At 32.8% G+C, this 23588-nt stretch overlaps 3 protein-coding genes across 8 annotated transcripts; 1 reads left to right on the top strand and 2 right to left on the bottom strand.

Moving 5' to 3' along the window:
* The first annotated feature begins 826 nt into the window (after positions 1 to 826).
* Positions 827 to 5813, top strand: LOC130817521 (uncharacterized). 4 transcript variants are annotated; one of them, XM_057683271.1, is made up of 9 exons: positions 827 to 1463; positions 3041 to 3170; positions 3778 to 3814; positions 3914 to 3983; positions 4106 to 4210; positions 4658 to 4808; positions 4896 to 4978; positions 5113 to 5206; positions 5315 to 5813. In XM_057683271.1, the coding sequence occupies exons 2-9, from the start codon at positions 3067 to 3069 to the stop codon at positions 5406 to 5408; spliced, it is 738 nt and encodes a 245-aa protein (XP_057539254.1). In that variant the 5' UTR covers positions 827 to 1463; positions 3041 to 3066; the 3' UTR covers positions 5409 to 5813. The 4 variants fall into 4 exon arrangements, with proteins under 4 accessions (XP_057539254.1, XP_057539255.1, XP_057539253.1 ...); XM_057683272.1 differs by lacking the exon at positions 827 to 1463 and adding an exon at positions 1527 to 1905 and having other exon boundaries at positions 3045 to 3170; XM_057683270.1 differs by lacking the exon at positions 827 to 1463 and adding an exon at positions 1916 to 2275.
* A 164-nt stretch (positions 5814 to 5977) lies between these two features.
* Positions 5978 to 9372, bottom strand: LOC130817520 (glutamate receptor 2.8-like). Of its 3 annotated transcripts, XM_057683268.1 has the most exons (6): positions 9051 to 9364; positions 7650 to 8950; positions 7264 to 7573; positions 6772 to 7178; positions 6600 to 6696; positions 5978 to 6494 (listed from the first exon to the last, which is right to left on the bottom strand). In XM_057683268.1, the coding sequence occupies exons 1-6, from the start codon at positions 9334 to 9336 to the stop codon at positions 6187 to 6189; spliced, it is 2709 nt and encodes a 902-aa protein (XP_057539251.1). In that variant the 5' UTR covers positions 9337 to 9364; the 3' UTR covers positions 5978 to 6186. The 3 variants fall into 3 exon arrangements, with proteins under 3 accessions (XP_057539251.1, XP_057539252.1, XP_057539250.1); XM_057683269.1 differs by having other exon boundaries at positions 5978 to 6696; positions 6772 to 7043; positions 9051 to 9372; XM_057683267.1 differs by having other exon boundaries at positions 5978 to 6696.
* Positions 9373 to 10226: 854 nt separating this feature from the next.
* LOC130817519 (glutamate receptor 2.7-like) lies at positions 10227 to 19985 on the bottom strand. The gene is made up of 5 exons (XM_057683266.1): positions 19556 to 19985; positions 11709 to 13039; positions 11313 to 11625; positions 10797 to 11203; positions 10227 to 10724 (listed from the first exon to the last, which is right to left on the bottom strand). The coding sequence occupies exons 1-5, from the start codon at positions 19896 to 19898 to the stop codon at positions 10227 to 10229; spliced, it is 2892 nt and encodes a 963-aa protein (XP_057539249.1). The 5' UTR covers positions 19899 to 19985.
* Between the last annotated feature and the right edge of the window lie 3603 nt (positions 19986 to 23588).

Below are 23588 nucleotides of genomic sequence, written 5' to 3'. Positions count from 1 at the left end.
TATATTTCCAATATAATTTAGATATAATAGTATAATCATATCTTATTTAACCGTTGTGTGACATGAAGAGTAAGAAACACTCATTAAATTAGGTTTCTTGGAGCTATATATACACACCTTGTGTTTGCATTAAACAAATGCAGACAAGAGAAAAGAAGGAGATATTATCCTTTATAAAGATTTGATTTGAAGATTGAAGCCTCAACTCGTTGACTAAATGCAGACAAGAGAAAAGAAGGGCCATGTAGGAGCAAGAAAAAATGAGTCGCAACAATAACATGCCATTTAGTCGAATGGGTGCCTTCTTATTTACCTAGTCATCAATTACCTGCATTGTTAAACAGCATTTCGATGCAAAAAACTTTCTTTTAACAGTATATTTGGATAAACTTTTAGGAGGGAAAGGAAGGAAAGGGAAAGGAAAAAGAAGAGAAGGTGAAGGGAAAGGATGGATTAGTGAGGAGTGTATCCCTTGTTTGAATAAGGAGGGAATTGAAGAGAAATAAAAGGAAAATAGAGTATACGGAATTCTAAATAAATTAAATACTATCAATAATATTACATATTATAGTTGAATATTAATGTATGCCTCACAAAAAAGTGAATATAAACAATAATCTAACTGTTAAGTTTATTTTTCTTTGAAATCTTTCCCCTCTTGGAAAGATTTGGTTATTTACAAAACTAGGGATATTAGTTTTTCCATTTTCCTTCCTTTTAAAATCGCTTATTCTCTAAAATTGTTATCCAAACAAAGGAAATTATTTCCCTCCAAATACCTCTCTTTCTTTTCTCTTCAAATACCTCCATCGAAACATAGGGTAAGTAATATTTGATCAACTATCCACACAAAAACAACAAAGCACTTATTCCTTGTTGATCAACAATATGTAGATGCATATTTCTTTCACAAATGAGAAGCTAACTCTTTTATGGGTTTGTATGTATAAGAGAGTTTCTTTCACAAACAAATGCCGTCGCCGCAGTTCAAAAATAATTTTTTATAAAAAATTATTTGGGGCGACGGATAGACGATCGCGCTGATACCCGTCGTCACTTTTCCTAGACATTTGCCGTTGTCTGCTTGTTGCCTGCCCGTCGCCGACTATTTGCCTGTAGCCTTTAGGCCATCACAATTTTTAATTTTTTTTTATTGTTAGCTGCCATACAAAAAATTCCCACTTAAGTGTAGTGTCAGTGTATGTGCACACGTATGGTGTGGTGTGGTGTGGTGTTCAGTGTTCAGCTACTCCATCTGGTTCTCCAAGTGCACGTAAAAATAAATAGTATGATCATCAAACTTTCAGAGCTGCAGGGGACTCCACAAAATTAAAATCAAAATCAAAGTCAGAAAAAAACTTGACTATTTTTGTTTATTTAAGAATTATAGAGAGAGGGAGTGCGTGTGAAAACACCAAAAATTTGTATGCTTTATTCTCTCTAATCCTATGCCCCAAAACCAGGTTAGTACACAGATTATAAATACCTGTAATTGTAAACATCACCTGCACAGTTTAGATTTAAAATCTTATACATTGCTTATATGTGATCTTTTTAGCCTCGGCAATTACCCGGGTCATTCTATTAAAAATTTTGTTGTTCAAGCGAGTGTTCGACCTATTATAGTCTTGATTTGGATTTATATAGGAGTAATTGTTTCATTTATAATTGGAACATGTAAATTTCTGCATTCAAATTTCTGGGTATTTGACCTTTTCGACAGTGGGTTTTTCCTTATTTATTTTAAGATCAAAGGTTGAGGCCAGGGTATATTTTAGGCAAATTCATATAGTGCAAATTCAGAGTATATTTTAGAAAAGAAGTGAAGTTTGATTTTAAAGAATGTTGCAAGAGTGAATTGTGAATATAAAAAAAAAGAGTATGTTTGGAAGCAAATTCAGGTAGGTCAAATTGATTTGTTTGTGGATTCTCTTTCCATAAAGGAAATCTACTTTTCTTGATCTTTTTTGCCTTTCATCATCTTTTCTTTTTTTTCATTCATCTCTTCTTAGTTGTTATACATAGACATAGTAGTGTCTTACTGTCTTTATCTATCCCTGTACTATATTAATTTAGGATGCTTTCAGATATTAAGGTCGGTGTGTGTAGAAAGCTCAAAAGTGGTGATTCAGATTCTAGACTATATTTCCATTTATGCCCCAATCTGTCTGTATAAATGTAGGATTAGCCAGGCTTAGCTTTGTCAATATTATTGTGGTAACAAACAAGGTGATATTAAAAATGAATCCGATTGATGAAGATGTTGGGGGCTCAGGTAAGTTACCAAAGATATTAGTTACACAATAACAACGCCAAAGCCTTAGCTTAATTCCGGGTTATAATAGTTGTTGTACATGCTTAAGAAAATTTAGTAGTTTGTTGTCAAGTGCTTAGTGTACTAGTCTTTGTCTGCAAAATTTCTGAACTTAAATTGTTCTTGTGCTTTACACGGTGTTCGGATAAAGAGAAATGGAAGGAAATAAAGAAGAGGGAGTTGAAAGGATGGAGGATTTCTTATTTGGATAACAAAAAGCGAGGAGGGATTTGGAGGGAAGGGGTTTGGAGGAAAAATATTGACAAATTTTGTTAAAAATACAATCTTTTATAAAGCGAAAAATTTTAGAGGAAAAACGATCATTTTCCTTCATTTTCCCTTATCTTCCCCCTTCTAACCAAACAAGTGCACTCTCCCTCCTCAACCCTCCCCTTCCTTTCCTTCCCTTTCCCTTCCCAATTTCTTTCGAGTACTAATTTACTATCCAAACATAGTGTTAGAGCTTTTACATGTAACGAGGGAGGGGGTCGGTCTGTTGTATTGTGTAAGATCAGTAGCAACAAGTGAATTTTAAGTCTGCTGTTGGAATATGTTATCCTGTGCAGTCGCGCTGGATAAATGATCTATATTAGAGTTGAAACAAAGGTTCGTAGCCTTTAAGTCGCTGCAGAGAGACTCACTGTACAAACTCCTGCAAAGTTTGTACATTTAACTCCATTCTTATTTTTTATTATTGAAGTTTCCTGTTTACACTGAACGTTTCAGGTAGTGAAGATGCAACAGCTAGTCAAATGACAACAGTTTTGGAGTTTGGAGAAACTCATGTTGTCAGGCCTAAGGGAAAACACCAGGCTACTATAGTCTGGTTGCATGGAATGGGTGACAAAGGCTTGAGGTAGTAATCAAGTTTCCCTACGCTAAGCCATTATATTCTAGCATTTTACATTACTTCTCATCTTTTACGTTTTCCTTGTTAACATGTCAACCATTCCTGAGTCTAAATTCATAATTGAGCGGCAGTGTTGATCACTGATTACTCTAAGTATTCATTAAGAAGGTTGATCCATGGGATGTATAGTTCTCAATGATTCATCCATCACATGCATGTTATTTTGATCCTGGTAGTGTAAACAGCGTACAAAAACAAGCATAAGAATTTTTCATGCTGTCGTATACCTAACAGGAAAAACTGATCATGGTTAACGACATGATAGACAGTTCGAATGCGATTGTATCAAGTCACGCGAACTGCTAAATTGTTCCGTGCTATGTAAGAAACCTTCTCAATAGTCAATACCAGTTATTTCGAACTCCAAGGAGAATAATGCCTTTTTAAAGCAAAACTTTATGAAGTGTTGGTGATTAATTCTGTTTTTCAAGTGTTCTTGTGTTATATAGCTCAAACTAATGTACAAGACCTTCTTATAAAATGGTTTTTGTTTGTCGAAGAATCATGTTGAAGAGCTTTTTGTCTGTTACTAATGATGTTTTATATAATGCAGCTGGTCGCAACTCTTTGACACACTCCCCCTTCCAAATGTAAGTATGCATTGACGATAAAAACTTGCTAATTCCTTTTGCTCAAAGCTAAGAGCTAGGACTTGTGAGCTCATATGTCACAGCATAATAAACATGCAGATTAAATGGATTTTCCCTACTGCTCCTACTCGTCCAGTTGCACTTCTTGGTGGATTTTTTTGCACCGCATGTGAGTACCATGACTACCTCTTATAGGTGACTAGTGACGACTGCTGCACTTCTATTCGATATCTGCATATATTTAGTTTTGTGTCTAATAGCCGTAGGAATCTATTGGTATGATGATGTCAGGGTTTGATGCAGAAGATATATCAGAAAATGCTCCTGTTAATATGGAGAGTTTAGATGCTTCAGCCACACACATTGCCAACCTTTTGTCCAGTGAGCCCTCTGACGGTATGTGTTTGATGGAATTCATTGTACGTTCTAAGATAGAATGAGGACACGATAAACTCTTTTTGTACAAGGGTGCTTGCCCTTTTCTTTTAATATATTCTTTATCACTAGCAGAAAAATGAGAGATTCCCTAGTCACTTTCTGTTTTGTGCTCATACTTTTACCCGGTTATGTGCTTTATGTCCTCATTATAGTTGGCTGGGCTCTCATATTTTTTCCGTCTCAGAAAACGAATGTTGCCTGATTTTTCACTTGGTTTATTCTATACTTCCACCAAACATTATAGACTTATGGATTAACAAGAGCAGCACCAGCTCCTAGCTAGCGCTCATATTCCTATGATCTGTTGTGCTTCACTAGTTCATCTCCACTGAAGAAACTTTTGTCACTTGATATGAAGAAATACCGTCTATGTCTTGGTATTGATCTTCGAAATGGTGATTACAGTTAAGCTTGGTATTGGGGGTTTCAACATGGGTGCTGCTACCGCCTTGTATTCTGTGATATGCCAAGTAATAGGGCGATACAGCAACGGAAACGCTTATCCTATTAATCTGAGCATTGCTGTGGGACTGAGTGGATGGCTTCCATGTTCAAGGTTTGTATAGTTTGTAACATGGGTTTTTCTACAATCAGAGTTTCATCTAATATCATCCTTACAGAGTTGAATATTCTAATTTAATAGCTTACTGAGAACATGGATGGAGGAATCTGACGAATCTGAGCAGCGTGCTGCGTCTGTGCCCATTTTACTTTGTCATGGATCAGGTATTCCCTTTCCTTATCAACCAATTATCTTGTCTCTAATCGAATTCCGTCCGCACCAATTTGCTTTTCCAACTGCAAGAGTCTTATTTTTGCAAGGAAGTATAGTTTCGCTTCAATTTTCGTTTTTGTTTCAGCTGATGAAGTGGTAGCATTCGAACACGGAGAGAAAGCTGTGGAGGCTCTTACTTCACTCGGATTCCAGAATATTACTTTCAAGAGCTATGAAGGGTACTGTACACTACCCTTTTATCAACTAAACTTCAATAAACTTGTTATGAAAATGGTTTTATATAGGAGAACTAGTCTCAATAGGAGGTTATATATACTCTTATGCAGGCTAGGTCATTACACAATTCCTGAAGAAACTGAACAAGTTTGCAAATGGTTAACCTCGGTATTGGATCTTGAAGGGACCCCTTCAGATTCTTAAGATATTGAACTTCGTGGACGTGACAGTAAGGTGAAGAAAGCAAGAAAAGGAGCAATATGTTCAATTGCTACACATAGATGCATGGCAGTTTAAGACATTTTTAGTGTGCATAAGGAATGATTCTATAAACTATAGTCTTTGTATCAGCTACTATTAGATGACTAATAAATAGTTTCACCATCTGTCTTACATATTGCTTGCTCTCCAGTTTTGCTTTGCAAATCTTATGCCTATTTTACCATCAATGTATAATGTAAAGATTAACTGAACTACACTCAAAAGAGCCGAAACAAACCATAATATCATATTCAAATTTAAGTATCGAGTTTTCTTTTGATACATGTTCATTACTATAACAACAACAATATTTCATTACTCCAATTCCAATAAGTGGCTTCCTAGGGTGGGGTTTGAAAGGGCCGGGCTTACTCAATCTTATACCCTTGTTCGTGATAACAAAAGGCCTAACTTAAACAAATAAAAGACTAACATTAATCAATTCAATGAACATATTGTAAAATTAAGGGATGATCTACAGCGTAAACTAGAGTAGAAATTGATCAAGACATACTTGAAGAAAATGGCATAATTTGTGGTTTCTAAAAGAATCAAGTAGTAAAGATAAATAATGAAAACAATATTGAATATGAAATAGGATCCTAATGTTAATGTATACATCTTGTTTAGAAAGCATTCATCTTTGGCCCATAAATCTCAAACTTGCTGGTTGCCAATTTCTGATCTTCTCTCCAAATATAAGCTTTGATCGTCTTCTTGGTTAGGCAGTTTGTAATGAATTGGGTGGTTGCGTACTAACACGATCATCTGTAAAGTTTGATGGCCTGGGGCTGGAACCTGAATCAGTGTTTATCCCCTCACACTCACAGCCACTGGACTTGTTATCAGATCTCACATTTCTTGTGCTCTGCTGCATAATATTTCGCCTGAATGTATGAAATTCCATGTCGCGTTGTAAGAAAACATCGGTCAGATCTTTAGCTTTACGCCATATTGAAGCATCGGAGTAAAGCCATATTTGCCTATACTCATACAAGAATGTTGCTGTGAAGATAAGGAGAGACAATCCTGAAACAACTCCAACAATTAGGAATAACCCCCCAAAACTCGAAAGATTAAGACTGCTAGCTGATACTTTGTTTCCTTCATATGAACTATTAGACGAAGGCATACCCCATTTTTTTTCCATTCTCGTCATATCATCTCCTTCTATGACATTCAATAGTTCCCTTGAAACATCCGATGCTAAGGGCGAACCTTTAGGGAATGCCTATAACAATATTCATGTTAGCCATACACTAAAAATATAAGAATTCTATCAAATACTAGTTTCGGAAGAACTTACAAATCCGAATCCTTCTGCCTTGTAAAGAGGTTGAACCATAACATACTTTGATGAATATTTTGCAAGGAAAAGTTTCATATAAGGGATTTCGTCGAAAACAGCTGATATACCCCCATTTGCACTACCTTTTGCTAGAAGCTCGTCTAGAGTCTCTGCGGTGATGTAGGGAACGAGTTTTGTTTCTTGAAAACCCTTTTGTTTCAAGAGTTCCTTGACGAAAGAACCTTCTTGATACCCTACGTAAACGCCTTTATGAATTAGGTCTTGTACATCTGTAACAATCGGTTGCAATTGTTGAACAGTTAACATAGAACTCAAGCTAGCAGTGTAGCTTTGAGTAAGTACAAATACTACAAAGAACCAAATGATGATTACAAATCTTGCCAAGTTACTAAACACATTCTCTCCTGCATACATTAATAACAAAAAAAATTTTAGTGCCGTTTACTATGCGTCTATTTGGATGAAGCAATGCGGATTGTGGATACTTACTCTGCGCAAAAACGAGCATTGAGAATGAGTAAAAGAGACTAGTGCCCGCCTGATGCAAGGGAGGCCCGCGAAATTCATCATTTATCCGGTGTTCAAGAACCCAAATGGAAAAAGCTATAAAAATGAACGCACATAAACTAGCGACCCAGAGATCCGTTTTTAAGGGCATCAAAAACACCCATGCATTTCGCCTCTCGTTTCTTGCGGGAACTACCATTGTCACCCCAGATTCAGTGTAGGGTAGTGTAAAATCCACGTATAAAGACCTGTTAGCAGTTATAGTAATGTCTCCTACGACGATGTCAAATTTCTGCGTAAAACGATTACATTTTGTCAAAAGAAACACATATAAGCATATGAATCATAATAAGACTTTTGCATTATACCTGAAGAAACACCTGGTAGATCAAATTATCATAAGAATCCGTGGGAACAACATAATCTGGATATGGAAAATAATTATATGGTCCTAAGTATTGGAGTTTTTCCATAACAGCCTCAAATACATCAATACAAAAGCCAGAAGCTTTGATATTAAGGCTTCCAGTGCTTTTATCAACTGTCACTTTAAGCAATTCTTCATAAAAAGCCTTGACAGGTATGCCGACTTTCAACTGGTTCCCAGATGCTGGAAGTATTGCCCATCCTTTTGGAGTTATTGTCGTGTCCCCTGGCCAGATGATCGCTTTAAGAACAGAATTCGAAGAATTTAAAGTTTTCGTAATCCCTTTATTTGGAGTCCAAAATCCTATATCTCTACTACCACTACCAATCACATTTATAATTTTGTAAGTTGATGAATCTAATTGCCTGTTAAGAACACTAAATTTTCCTGCCAGGCCAATAAAGCTAGTATTAAGCAGTGTTTTTAGAAGTTTTGGCCCCATGTAGGAGATTCCTAAAGTGTCTAGATCAGTAAAATTTCCAGACAATTTCTCTTTTCGGAAACCAAAATTTGACCCTCCAACTGCTTCTACTGCCCTGGCAAGTGCACAAGCTGCATCATAAGCCCATAGTCCTGTTATACTAAGCTTCAAATCCCTGAATCCTGGATCGATTCGATTGTCAAATTTCTTTTGATTTTCTGTTTGTGTGACATAAGTCTGTAAGCTTATTACACCTTGCATAGACTCAATCACACTATGATCAAGCAAACCTAACTCGTCAGTCGCACCGGATGTTGCTATCCAAACGTAGCCCTCTTCCAACATTTGCAAGTCTTTCACAATCAAGAATAGACGAGAAGCCAAATCAGAAGTCATATGCACCATAAATACCGTTGTGGACGTATTCTTCAATTTATTCAACTGATGTCGAATTTGATCATCAGTCGCAAACACGGGTATAGGTCCATGGTATGGTATACGAGCATAAACTTCAGCTAAAGAATCAGCTAGATAAGATATAAAGCCAGCTCCATAATCATTGTCAACATAAAGAGGAACAATTTCTCGCCATCGAAATGCTTGCACAAGAGCAGCTATGGCTTTTGCTTGAGGCAAAACATCCGGAGTTGCACGGATGTAGTATGAGCCTTGGATCGAAGAAAGTAATGGATTCGTTGCTGAATAAGAAATTATGGGAACTCGAGCTTTTTCCCCAAGATTTATTATAAACGCAGCATCGATAGATGATGTTGGCCCCATCAATATTGCCTTTACTTCATAATGTTTAAGAAGATACAAAGCTGACATAGGGGAGGAAATAAAATGTTTATATAAATTATAAAAAAAAATTAAGAGGATGGGAATGTCGAAAATATAAGAAAGTAAGCATAAATTGCATACCAGCTGCAGCAGCATTGAGAGTATTATTCTTTGAGTATACCCTGGTTTTAAGGACTATCCTGGTTTTGTAGTGTCCATTAGAATTATAAAAGTCAGAAAGAGCCAACTTTATGCAGTTCAAAACCATCTTCTCGATTTTATTATCTTCCTCATAAATCATCCCAATATTCACAGACAATGTATTGTTCTTCACTGTCGGATGAACTGCAGCTATATCTGCAATCACAAACCAAGACAACATGATTAGGAGCCATACTGACAATCCTGTCCAAACTGAAACTTTCATTTAGTTCCTCTAAAATCTTTGATTGGTACCACTTCAGAAGGATTCAAATCATCATTAAGCTTAAATTAACAACAGGATACGGTTAGTAGCAAATTCAATCACGTTTAACAGCATTACATATCGCGGTCCTGATACATGTAGTAAGGTGTTATTTTGGTATTGATGGTGAGGTATATAAGAGCGTAGACCAATTAATAGAACATGATTCATTAAATATGTGGACCATTGAACATTTGTAGCCAAAATTAAATGAGTAGGACTTTTCTAAATTGCTTAACCCAAATCCTCTACACGGCACAGACACACCACTAGTACTAATTGGATTATCATTCAAGCTGTAAGCATTTGAATAAATGTGTACCATTTGATGTAAGGGACTAGAAATGTTGAAGTATTCAAATTATGGTAGCCGAATTGTTTGACTTTTATATGCGCCCAAATCGAATAGGCCAGTATAATGGGCCGGATAAGGGTTGGGTCGGGCTCTAGTAGGAACGCGTTGGGCTGGGCTTTGGAAAAAAGGGCTTTTGAAGGGCTGGGCCTATCAAGTCCAATCCGGCCCATGAATTAAGAACAGAATAGAAAATTGAACCATGTTTAGCAGCATTACATACGGCTCTCATACCTCGAGTATTACTCGGGGTAGGCTTGGTCCTATCTAGGGTATAGCCAGGGTCATTTGACTAAAAACCCTATCTATATTGAATTATGTAATATATAACAAAAGAATCTATACAAGTGTACTAATTAAGTCATTTATAATAATTTACAAATAGTTTTTACATTGAGGTCATGTAACACAAATGACTACTGGCTAGCGTCACCTTCCTATGTCATATACTTCTATGTGCACTATCTGATCCTATGATACTTCACCCGTCTTAAACCATTCACACCAGCTCTTCCGGCCTACTTAAATTTCTATGCATTATCTCCGACATTGGAGTTGACTGTCTTGCAGAATTGTCGAAGCCTCTTTCAGAACTGTTCCAATAATGTTTTGGACTTTGTGGATATGGAGTAGTATTGGATGATGTTCCGACATTCCTGAAAGTATGGGAGCTGAGATTCCTTTGATCATAAATTCTCATCAGTGTCCTAATTCTAGTCCAAACTGAAACACTGCTATCGAACCAGACTTCCCTATGCTCGTTGAGAAAGATTCCCAAGGAAATAAAGAGAGCAGACAACGCTACTGATCCTGCGATTGTAAATAAGCCCCAAAAACTGTCGAGACCAAGACTATTTGAAGACAATGATGCACCTAAATCTTTGAATTCTGTGTCTATGAACCACTTCTTCTCAATATCTGTCATTTCTTTTCCTTCTGTTACAGTTAATACTTGTCTGGAGACATCTGATCCAAGAAGAGAACCTTTGGGGAAAACCTGCAAAGCGAGGAGAATTAACGCTAATATGATAGGATAAAACGAGAATCACAAGTAAGATCAGAACTTTACAAATGCAAAGCCATCAGTCTTGTATGTCGGAGGAACCATGGTGTACTTAGAGCGATATTTTGTGAGAAAAACCTTTACATATGGAAGCTCATCAAATGCTGCTGCAATACCGCCTTTTTCTGTACCTTTCGCTAAAAGTTCATGCAACTGTTCGGTTGTATTGTAAGACTTTAAATTCGAGGGGTCGAATCCCATTTCTATAAGAGATTGCTCAACAAAGGAGCCTTCTTGAAACCCAACAATTTCTCGGTTTTTAATGAGCTCCTTTATGTCGGTAATGGTGGGTTGAAGTTGTTCAACTGTCAGCAAGGATGCCAAGTTTGCAGTGTAGCTTTGTATAAGGATAAGCACCACAAAAACCCATATGATCACTACAAATCTTGTGAGGTTACTAAACACATTAAAACCTGCACATTACCAGACGAAAACTATATTTAAAATAACATCATATTCATGGGAACGTATACGACACTCTCAAATCTAAGCTAACAAAGCAAGTACAGGAAAATAACTTACTATGAGAGAAAACCAACGTCGAGAAGGAGTAATATAGACTTGTTCCAGCTTGGTGCCCTGGAGGTCCTCTGAAATCTGGATTTATTCGATGTTCAAGCACCCAAACTACAAACGCGATGAAAATGAAGGAACAGAAGGCGACAATCCACAAATCCCTTGTCAAGGGTTTAACAAAAAGCCAGGCTCGGATCCTCCTATTGCATTTTGTTGGTACAATCATAACGACTCCAGATTCGGTATAAGGAAACGTAAAATCTACATTCAACGATCTCTTTGCTCTAATTGTAACATCTCCTACCACAGCATCAAAGTTCTGCGAAAAAATCATTTTTATTAGACAGAAATTCACACGAAAAAGTAAGTCATTTAGCCATGGGTTTTGATTCTGTGCATTACCTTAAGGTAGACTTGAGAAACTAGTGCATCATAACTATCTGTAGGTTCACCTACATGTTCAGTGTAGGGGATATACTCGTAAGGTACATCGTAAGGTAGTTTACTCATTACAATATCAAAGACGTCAATACAGTAGCCAGTGACCTTTGTCACGTTGGTGGCTGGATCATGATCGACAGTCACAAATTCACGAAATCCGTCCTTGATTGGAACACCGATCCTCAACTTTTTCCCATTCGGAGAAACTACCCAACCTTTGGGAGCAAATCTAGACCCTCCTGGCCATATGATTAACCCAAGATCATCCTTAGAAGTGCTGTATTTCCTACCGTTTGCTGAACTTAGCTTTTTAACAAGTCCATTGGACGGAGTCCAAAAACCAATTTCTTTCACTCCCCTAATTCGTACATTTATAAGGCTAAAAGCCGAAGATTGCAGCTGCCCATCAATCAGCTTAAAGTTGCCTGCAAGTCCTGTAAATCTCGTTCTTCGTATAGCTTGAAGCAACTCTGGGCCAAACTGGGATACTCCAACATCAGTAGACATATTGGCTGTCGTATCTGCTGTCTGATACGAAAAATTAGTAACACCCACTTCCTCCACAGCTTTCGCAAGAGCAATTGTTGCATCATAAGCATGAAATTCATCTATGCTCAATCTTACGTTCGATATGCTAGGATTTTCTTTCTGGAATCTGTTTTTCAAGCTAAGACTAAAAAGTGCACGTTCCCTTGTTCGGGGTATGTATGTCTTCACACCCAATACTCCCTGCATTGATTGGATGACCGAAGGATCCAAGTTCTCCAACACATTAGCCATTGCATTGGTGATGATCCATACGTATTCTGTGTTCATCATTCCCAACTGTTTTGCTTTCAAAAACAGTCGAGATCCTAGCGAAGGTTCCATGTGAACTACGAAAACACGAGTGGACATTGATTTCAATTTGTACAACTCTGCTTCCATTCGATCATCAGTGGCAGATGATGGGACGACACTCCTGTAGGGGATGCGCGTCCCAATCTTCTCCAGACCATCAGCTAAGAACGGAATGAATCCATCACCAAATTCATTGGCTACATACACTGGAACAAGCTCTCTCCATCCGAAAGCTTGGACAAGGGCAGTTATGGGTCGTACTTGAGAAGAGTCATCCTGTGTTGCTCGAATGAAATACGGGTTTTGAGAAGAAACAAGTAAAGGATTTGTAGAGGAGTAGGAGACAATGGGAACTTTAGCTTTGTTTCCAAGATTGACAACAAATTGAGCCTCAGAAGATGTTTCAGGTCCGATGATTGCTGCTACTTGCTCATGTTTCAGTAAATCTAAAACTGCAGTCATAACATTGATAGAAGGACTTAGTGCAAGGTATGATCCGGAAAATGTGTTATTGGACTTATAAACAAGACTCGTACATGCAAAGAGTTGACTGTACACAATTATGATAGAAGTTCTTTTCTAAATCCAATCATTAAGCAAAATGGTGGCACATTTCTGCATTTTATTTATAATAAGCAAAATTAGTTATAATGAATATTAATAAGAAAATTAGGCAATGAATTAGAAAATTAAGAAAATGGGATAAAGTGATATTTTATGAAAATAGAAAAAAGGAATGGATGACACAAGAAGTTAAATTAAATTTATAAATAATATTAAAAGAAATGTGCGTGATGAATAACAATAGAAATGTCCAACGTATAAAGTTCAACACGAACATTTCCAATTTTATAGATTGTAACATTTTTATAACTTTCATCGTTCTTTAAAGTGTATGTTATTTTTGGTTTCATGTGTTCTTCTCATAGAGAATATTTGTCTTTATATTTCAAATTTTGGATACAATTCACCATATTCATCCTTATTTTAATGTTTTATTAATATTTACACAAATTCTTACTCGAGACCGTCTTTACAAAAGATGTCTCATATTTAGGCCAGTCTAATTTTTAAATTTAAAAAGAAATAACTAAATTTTCTAAACAATGCTTTTCAACTTTCATTTCAATTTTCCTTTTTCTCTTTCCCGACAAAACTACTCATTTTCTTCTCTCAAACTCCATTTGTGGTTTTCAATCTCCATCTTCCTCTCTCAAACTCCATTGCTATTTATTCTCTCTTCTTCAACATTTGCAAAACCATCAAAGTTATATATTTATACTTCATCATTTTCGTTTTTAAAGCTTTCATTTATATTTTTGTTGGGTTGATTGTGTTATATATTAGTTGGATTTACAATTTTTCAATTTTATTTTTTAAATTAAGCTTCATCAATGGTGTAAATAGTGATGTTAAAGAAGATAACAATGTCTACTATTTGGAGGAAATTAATAAAAGCAATTGTAGTTATATCATAATATATTGGGAGTTATTACATAATATATTTGTAATTATAACATAATATATTTGAGGTTATAATCATAATATATTTGAAGTTATAACATAATATAGTTGGGGTTATAACAAAATATATAATTGCGGTTAAAACGTAATAGATTTGAGTTTATAACAGTATCAATTTGTGATATAATACTACAAAATTGATTTTATAATAATAAAAGCAAATATATTATGTTATAAAACCTCAAATATATTAAGTTTTAATTCCAAATATATTGAGTTATAACCACAAATATATTCAGTTATACCCCCAAATATATTATGTTATAACCCTAAATATATTATTTTAACCTCCAAATTATAAAAATTAGCCATAAATGTCATCTTCTACATCAATGTTTTCCGCTATTGATGAACCATAATTTTAAAAAAAAATGAAAAATCTGATTTATTATTAAATGATGTTTTATTTTGCCTGGAAATAGACAGTTAATCAGAAAACTTTTCATCTTCCAAAAAGAAAGCAGTTTTCTACTATTTTTTTTAAACATCAGTTTTTTTAAACAACAGTATTTTTTTTAAAATTAAGATATTTACTAAAGGAAAGTCGGCTAGGCTTTTAAAAACCGTCTTTAGAAAAGACGGTCTCTCAAGAGAGAGCCTATAATATTTATGGTGGAGTATATTATACAATATATAATTAGTCTATAAAAGTAAAATACAAGAGTATTTTCTTAAATAAACTTTTATATAAATATATAGTTTCATATTTATCAAAAAGTATCAAGTTGATGCTTTATTATATCAATTAATGGTCATATATACCCAATAAATATTTGCAAGTCAACTCTGTAATGTTTTTAAAGTATCAAAGATAAAAATTCCGAAACCCAATATTGGTATAAAGCTGATTTGAAAGTAATCGTTAACAAAAAACAATTATATCCACCATTAAAAAAATAAAAAAAAATGATGTAACGCATCCGATAAAATAAGTGGTAATTATTTTTTTCATAAGTAAATAAGCCTACATCAATTTGAAAACCAACTATATTGACTTAACCGATAGAACTCAGCAACCGAATCCTATTCTAAAAATAAAGCCCATAATGGATTTGCACCCAGAGAAACCAAACTAATTTTAGAACGAAGATAACCCGAGTTTGATCTTCACTTGATTCAAACTTCAATTGGTAACAAACTGATTCAAACCCGATAACACGATTAACCATTGTAAAATCGACCCATAACCAATCGATTTGACCCGAATGTGGCACGTCGTAGCATACAACTGAAAGTTAAACGATTTAAAATCTGACGAAAATAAATAACACTTGTCTGAAACCGATCGGATTACCCGAGAATATCTCTGATCTACACCCATCTGGCCTATTCTTTGGACCGGTCTAATTTTAAACCAAGGAATATTCAACTACTTCTAGCTAGTAAGTAATACTATACACCAAACAAGTACATCTTCCTTCACCAAGTTCATCTCAACAAGTCAATTAACCGAAATGTCTAATTAGAAGTTTAAATGCTCCAACCCCACGTCAAATTATAAGAGGGGATGCATCTTTGATTCCAAAATAATTAGTAATCTTTAATGAATTTGATATTGATGTTTTTAGGGCCCAACTATAGCTTGTCCCGTTAAAATTTCAGGTCCATATTGTCCGACCAAATAGTTTAAATTTCGTTGAACGTATAGAGTTTAGTATTGAGACATATATAAATAAAAATTTTAAAAGAACATTGCAAGAAACAGTATTCTTTTATTTAAGAAAAATATATAAATACTATATTTTTAAATAATATAATTACTTAATAGAATTTTTAATTTAATTTAGCTTTTAAATTTTACCAAAAGATATTTTAATGATCTTCTAAAATTCAGTTGAATAAATAAACCAATATTTTTTGTATGAATTGAGTTTATTTTGAGTCTATTCAAACTAATTTTTTTAATTTCCTAATTGAGTTTATTTAGCTTTTAAATTGAGTTTATTTTCTAGTAAGTTTTGTTTTGAAATAATTAATCTTTTAAAGATTCTTATTTTAATTAGTGTAAAGAATTAATGTAATAAAATCTTTTAAATACTTATCTTACTTATTTTAAATTTTTTTTAGGAAAATAAATTTTTCACATAATAAATTATAACCTTACGAAATAATTACATTTGGCAAGACTCTAATAAGTTGTCATTTGCAATTTTCCAGCGCTTTTTATTAATATGGATAGATTCCCGTGTAAAATACATATGCTATAAATATTTATTGATATGAATAATTATTATTTTATAAAAGTGACTAATTAATTTATTATAGGTGTACAATAAATATTAAAACATATACTCATAGTAATTATTGATAATTAAGAAAAAAATAAAATTTAAAAGTCTTCAACCATGATAGATAGGAGGGATGATTTAGTTGAAAACATAGCCAATTAGTTAGCTTATTCATTATGTGATAATGGTTTATTATCTAAGTTAAAATGATTTTCATTTACATTCTTTTTTTTTGTTTATATAGGGAAATATAGTATTTCAATACATCATCACATTTAGTTATATCGACCAATACTACATGTTTTATTGAGTTAATTATTTCCTTAAATATTAAGTCAAATATCAAAAGGATCTCTGTAAATAATAGAAAAAGATGGGAAAATTTTTCATACAGTGTGACACGTCACACATGATTCAAGTCGTTTCTTTATTAGTTATTTTATTGACGATTCATGATTATAATGATAACTTAAATCAATATATTTTTCAAAATTAGTTTCTTACTAATTACGTATAAAATTTTTCTTTTGAATAATGAATCTCTTTAAGATTCTTATTTAGATATAAAGAATTAATAGAAAAATATATTTTTAAATACTTATTTAATTTAACTTTAAAATTATTTTGCAAAATAAATTACTGTCATACACACAATTAATTATAGTCCTATTAAATTAATTATTCTATATTTAACAAAACTCTAAGAAATCGCCATGTGTTATTTTCAGTTCTTTTCTTAGAATTTAAGATTATGATTATGATTATGATATAATTATGATTATGATGAAATGATTGTATGAGACAGTGTCTCACAACTATATCTCCTCTACATGCGCATGAAATTTTTGGCCCTATTCACCTCGACTTTGCTCGATTCCAGTTATTAAAGGTTTTGAGTTAAATTCAAATCGTTGATAGAAATCAGTACAATATATTTTATGACCTTCTATATGTCTCTTAGTGATAAATTGTCCTTTAATTATTAATTATTTTCACTGTCAATTGTTGGAATCAGTTGGTATTCTTCTTATTTTGAACCATTTAATTTATTATTTTGATTCTTAATATTTTTTTATTCTGCAATATTATAAATTATAAAAACTAATATTAAAAAAAGCATTTTGTTTTTAAATAATTCAAAAAAAATTACATTTGATTATAGTTTTTCATACACCTAAAAGAATAAAATGTAAAGCAATGTTAATTATAAATATACTCTAAAAAATTTTTTTTCCAACTTATTAGTTGTAACTTTGAATTCCTTAATTTGGAATTTTGACTATTCGCAAGACAGCAAATAAATATGGAATTCTAGAGTTTTGTGGTGTGGCCGTGCAGGAAGTATTCAAGACTTTTCATCTAGTCAATGGAGATTTTCTTAGCCTGCATGTGTGATAGTATGACTAATAAGTATTTTGCTTTATGCACTCTATTTAATACTTTCTCTGTTCTGTATTACATGCTATATTAGCATCGACACAAATATTAAGGATTTTGATCACCTACAATGTAGGTTACTGTTCACTTTATAGGATATAATATTTTATTGTTGTTAATTTTAAAAGAAAAAGGAAAAATAGTTTAGTTAATAAACATAATTTCAGATTAAGTTTAGATTTCAGTTTCATTTCCCCCCAAAAAAAGATTTTTCCACCCAAAAAGATTTTTAATTGTAATTATCTCTAATTATGTTTGATTATATAAAAATATAAAAATTTGATATCAATAAATTTAGATTAAGTAGAATCCGTCAAGATTTTACTTCATTATATTTTAACTTATAGACTAAGAATAAAGCACATATGTTTAGTGGAAATGTTTAATATTATAAAAATTTAAAAATTTGATATCAATAAATTAGATTGAGTAGAATTTATCAAGATTTTACTTGATTATATTTTAACTTATAGACTGAGAATAGAACACATATGGACTAGTGAAAATGTTTAATAATTGACTTTATTGTTATCTTTGTGGTTTACATTTGTTTTTTGCCTTTTTTTAGGGCAAAAAGCTAAAAAAACATTTAATAAATGATTTTTAAGCTAATTGAAAAAGTTAGTTTTTAAGTCAAAATAAAAAAATCTACTCTTTGTAGTTTCTTTGATTGGCTTACGGCTTTTAGCATATTTTTTTTGCAAATAAAAAATCAACAAATAAAATTAGTTTTACCAAATAGAAGTATTTCATAACAACTTGCTTAATTAATTGACTTATTAGTCAACACTTCAACTGGTCAAACTAGACAATAGTTTCAACTAACAGCTCTAACAAACGGCCATTTATCAAACAATTTAACTAACATTTCTTAAGTAAACAATTTTACAATTTGACTATGTGACAAAAATTTGATGGTTAATATTTTTTTTCTTAAATAGATATTCCTTATCCGCTTAATTTATTTAGTATTTTTTTTATGTTTGACTAGTTCTTTGTTATTCTAGGTATTTTTCTTTTAATAAAATAGGTCATACATGACATATACTATCCTAAAATATTTACAAATATTTTTGATGGTTTATTAAATAATTAAGAGTTGGATTTTCGTCTTATTATTTCTCACTAAAACTGAATTGAGAGGGTCTCTATTATTCAGGCCGTTTTATCATTAAATAGTGACATTAACGACAATGATTATATGTACTTATAACTTAATAATGAAAGATTATCATGAAAATGACATTCTAAATTTGATGAAAATTTATGATGTTATGATTTTTAGTATTATTTCCGTTTCTTTTTAATTTGTTTGTCTATTTTAAATTTTTTCACTTTAGGTTGATTTTTAAAGTATATATTGAAGACAAAATATATTTATGTGAGATTTTATTATATTCGTCTTGATCCAAAGAATTTTAATACTACATATAATTTTTACAATTTTTAAGATTCGGACTTTGGGATATTGAATCTCAAAATTTACTTTAAAATGCGTGGAAAAAGTAAAGTGAGCAAACAAAAAGGAACGGAGGGAGTAACAACAATCAAATGTGATATAGTATTATTAAATAAAAAATCCTAATCAATCACCGTAATTTGTAAATCACCATAAAAAGACAAAAGAATAGTAATAAAATAAACAGAACAAAAAAAATAAATTAAAATAACAAAACTCACACTCTATTAAATGCTACCATATAACGGTAAAATCTCACAAATAACCGTTATTTACTAAAATCTTCTCATATTTCACGATTAGAGAGTGTAGGTACATACCAGCACCGGCAGCCATGACAATATCATGATTTTTGGAATTTCTAACTTGAATTACAATTCTGGTATTGAATTGAGGATTAGCAGCATATAAATCAGAGATTGCCATCTTAATACAGCTTAATCTTAATTTCCCTTCCATGCTTTCCTTGGCCAGCACAACTCCAACCTTCACCGGCACCGGAGATTCAGCAGCAGCAGCAAACACTAAAAAACATTCAGATTTCAACCACTGGTTTTGACAGAAAAATACGAGTACTTGCATAATAATTACCGAAGTTTTTATTCGTATTGATGATGGTTTATTTAAGATATTGGTTTCCATTTTCTGTAAAATCAAAAACATAATCTTTGAGAATTAATATGCTTAAATAATGGGATTTTCATTACTTAATATATAAGTATTTATTCAGATGTCATCATCATAGTAGACTCGTATCTCTTGTTACTCCATTTGTACAAGTTACGGGAGCGAATGTTGAATGCATACTTGGTCTTATGAGATTTTTATGGAACTTGTTGACCCCTTTGATCCGGGATTTACAAGAGTTTACCAAATAAATTATATCTTAATTGCAAGTTTAAATATAAACTTAAATCTTACAATCTAATTGTTGGAACCATATCAATTTAATTATTTTTACATATCAAATTTTTGCAATTGAAGAGTAAATTTAAAATTAAAATATTTTTTTCTAACCTTGCAAATTTCTAGTTATTCACGGCTAAGGGAAGGTGGTAGGTAGTCAATTGTAGATAATAAAAGAAAACATGAAAATAAAAATTAAAGTCAAGAAAAAAAAAAGAGAAAATGGAGGGAAGTTTTTTTTTTTTTTTTTTGGCATGTTTGGATTGAATGTAAATATTTGAGGGGAGAAATAAAGTCAAACTAATGAATTAAAAGCAAATAGAGATGCAGTTGAAGTAGTTGAAATAGTTGTGAAGAAGGTAAAATGAGCATGAAATAAAAATAATGAGGGAAAAAGAAGATAATTTTTCCTACTATGGAAGTAATACATTCCCCCACCCTTCCCTAGGATAAATATTTACCCCACAAAATTAAGAGCTCCCTTCATTTTTCATTATTTTGCAACCATTCTTCCACCACTTCAACTCACTAATTTCTCATTTATCAACTTAATTTTCTTGCTTTAACTTTTTAACCCTTTTAATTATTTACACCCAATTCAAGCATGCCTTTGAATTACCAAGTCTTTCACCGTAGCAATATCCTATAATATTAGGATAATCACTTATAATATTAATAAAGTGATCATTTACAAAAGTGAAACTTTTTACCATGAAACTTATTTGTGAAACTTATGATTGAGGCTAGCCAGTTCATAAATAAACTTATGGATAGTGAAGGATTGGAACCACTTGAGAGATGATATGAAGAATGTATTATTTTACCATGGAACTTTATTGTGAAACTTTTTTAAGATTTGCTACTATTGGCTTTTGCAAAAGTTTGTACCTACTATGTAGAATATCCTTTATTCCTTATAAAGTGTAAGCTAATTAATTAAAAAGGTTATATGATTAAATTTGACAACAAATGTCAAATTTATGATAAAAATAAGAGTCAGGTAATCACAAGTTTACAACTATTAAAATGACTTCTAACAAAATATTCACATTAAAAATGCCATTTGAAGAAAAACTAGCTTTCAGCTTAACCAATGATGAATCCACTTTATGGAATTTAAGATTTGAGCATCTGAATTTAACAGTCTAAAACTGTTAAAACAAAAGAAATGATAATTGGTCTACTATCAATAAAAAATAAAAGAATAATATGTGAGGGTTTAAGATGCACATATATCCATTTCCTACAGCATCTTGGAGAATCAAAGCACATATTTCCTTTAGAGCTTGTTCAAGCACATATTTTGGGCCCCACCAAGAATCCGTCTCTTGGCAAGAAAAGATATTTATTGTTGTTCATATATGACTACTCCCGTATGATGTGGGAATATATCCTGGAGAAAAATTTAGAAGCCTTTTCTCACTTCATGCAATTCAATGTCCTCACAGAAAATCAAAGTGACATTTTCTTAAGATCCTCAGAACGGATTGAGGGGGAGAATCTACGAGCACTGAATTCAATAGCTTTTGTATGAAACATTGAATTAAAAAAGAACTCACAGCAAGACACACACTTCAACAAAATGGTGTTACGAAAAGAAAAATGTAGAAGCTATTAAGAGATGGTGAACGACAACAAGAGGGGGGTGAATTGTTGTTTAAATAAGTTTAAGTACTTTTGCCCTGTTTTTCTTTTTTTTTTTGCAGAATTACATTACGAAATTTAAAACTTAAACTTAAAGCGAAAAAGTGAAAGGAGACAACACAATTTTGCGTGGCAACCTTCTAAGCCTAAATAGAAGGAAAAACCACGACCCCTTCAAAACTCTCCAATATGTTTTAGACAATTAGTTACAATTACATAAAACAAATACACATAACTAGGCCAACTACTCTTTCTCTTTCTCTTGCTTTACTCGAAGCTTCTCCAAATATCTAGCTTTACTAGAAGCTCTCTAATTCTCCAGCTTCACTCAAAGCTCTCTAATTCTCTAGTTTTACTAGAAGCTCTCTAATCCTCCCCTAGACTTACTCAAGTCTAGTAACAACAATTCTCTCAAAAACCCTTTACAAACCTTTACAAAGGATAAATTCCTAAAGATAAAATTAAAGAGTTGCACAAGAAAATATTATAAATTAATTGGCAATTTTTGGAACAAAAATATTTCTTGTTAATTTTAATCTCTCACGTATGGATTCTCCAAGTCATACGCATACTCATTGAAAAATGAACATGTTCCCTTTATATAGGAATTTATGTAGCTAGTAAAAAGGGAATAACTATCCGTTACATCCTTATTCCTAAGATTAAGGAGAATTAAGTGGATCTTAAATCTTAAGAGTAAAAACCCACAGTTAAATCCTTATTCTTATTCTTATAACAAAAGATAAATAAGTGGAAGCATGATGTTCAAGCAAAAAGCCATGGTTTATTTTCCTAAGAATAGGCAAGGTAGTTTTTCACTTAGTTAGATCCAAAATACAAGCCTATTTTCATGGAGAAAAATAAGGAGAGATGTTTTCCACTGTTAGAAAGTGTACGTTTTAATTTCAAGGTGATTATAAAATATTTTTCCAATTAACTTATTAAATAAATAATGCAACAAATTAATTTTAACTAATACATCAACTAAAAATCAGAAAATACAAGTAACAGAATATTCAGCCTGACGTAAATTCTCCAGACTCCAGTCTTGGAACAGAGCACTGTCTCCATTTTCCAGTAACGTCATATCATCAAACTAGGGAACAGTAGACCTCCTGTCTACATTTGACATCCTAAGCGATTTTCCTTATCTAACTTCCTTGACAAGTACAACGTTCACAGACTAAGTCATAGGCGCTATCAACGATCCTTTCAAGACCGGATATCGACCTGCATAAAATCACTAAAATATATTTGTTTATGTAAAGTGTAGTCATCATCATCAAAATCTAAGAGAGCCAACAAAAAAATTGCACCATAGCAGAGATGGCTTGCAGTATGATGTTAGGTAAACATCTACCCAAAAGATATTGGGCTAAAGCCGTCCACATGATAGTTTATATCCTCAATAGGTCCCCTACAAAATCAAGTAAGGATTTGACGCCATATGAATCTTGGCACAAGAGAAAGCCAAGAATAGAGGAGTTCAAAGTATTCGGGAGTGTAGCTTATGCCCACATCCCGAAGGAGAATCAGGAAAAGTTCGATGAGAAGGGAGAAAAATGTATCTTCAGTGGATACAGTCATGAAACAAAAGGCTATCGTCTCTACAAGCTCGAATCCAAAGAATTGATTATATCAAGAGACGTAATTTTCGACGAAGCAGCTGAGTGGACGTGGAAAGAAAAAGAAATTGAAGTTCGTGAAAGAGATACTCTTCCAACAAATCCAAATGGAGAAGACGAAGCAGCCCAACAAACAAGTCCATCATCTCCAAGACTAAGCTCACCTACAAACCAGAGA

The sequence above is a fragment of the Amaranthus tricolor genome, chromosome 7, assembly GCF_026212465.1.
Source record: "Amaranthus tricolor cultivar Red isolate AtriRed21 chromosome 7, ASM2621246v1, whole genome shotgun sequence".
Taxonomy (NCBI): Eukaryota; Viridiplantae; Streptophyta; class Magnoliopsida; order Caryophyllales; family Amaranthaceae; genus Amaranthus; species Amaranthus tricolor.
The sequence above is the reverse complement of the archived record's forward strand: the minus strand, read 5'-3'. Positions and strand labels throughout refer to the sequence as shown.

What these genes read in the sequence shown, in the direction of transcription:
- LOC130817521 (XM_057683270.1), top strand. Translation starts at nt 2,155, where the DNA reads ATGCCCCAATCTGTCTGTATAAATGTAGGATTAGCCAGGCTTAGCTTT. An exon ending in ATGGGTGACAAAGGCTTGAG is followed by an intron (nt 3,171 to 3,777) that starts GTAGTAATCAAG and finishes TATATAATGCAG; the next exon opens with CTGGTCGCAACTCTTTGACA. An exon ending in GTCCAGTGAGCCCTCTGACG is followed by an intron (nt 4,211 to 4,657) that starts GTATGTGTTTGA and finishes TGGTGATTACAG; the next exon opens with TTAAGCTTGGTATTGGGGGT.
- LOC130817519 (XM_057683266.1), bottom strand. Translation starts at nt 19,898, where the DNA reads ATGTTTTTGATTTTACAGAAAATGGAAACCAATATCTTAAATAAACCA. An exon ending in TTTCTCAAGTCTACCTTAAG is followed by an intron (nt 11,626 to 11,708) that starts GTAATGCACAGA and finishes ATTTTTTCGCAG; the next exon opens with AACTTTGATGCTGTGGTAGG. An exon ending in GACGTTGGTTTTCTCTCATA is followed by an intron (nt 11,204 to 11,312) that starts GTAAGTTATTTT and finishes GGTAATGTGCAG; the next exon opens with GTTTTAATGTGTTTAGTAAC.
- LOC130817520 (XM_057683267.1), bottom strand. Translation starts at nt 9,336, where the DNA reads ATGAAAGTTTCAGTTTGGACAGGATTGTCAGTATGGCTCCTAATCATG. An exon ending in AATGCTCGTTTTTGCGCAGA is followed by an intron (nt 7,179 to 7,263) that starts GTAAGTATCCAC and finishes TAATGTATGCAG; the next exon opens with GAGAGAATGTGTTTAGTAAC. An exon ending in AGGCAGAAGGATTCGGATTT is followed by an intron (nt 6,697 to 6,771) that starts GTAAGTTCTTCC and finishes ATATTGTTATAG; the next exon opens with GCATTCCCTAAAGGTTCGCC.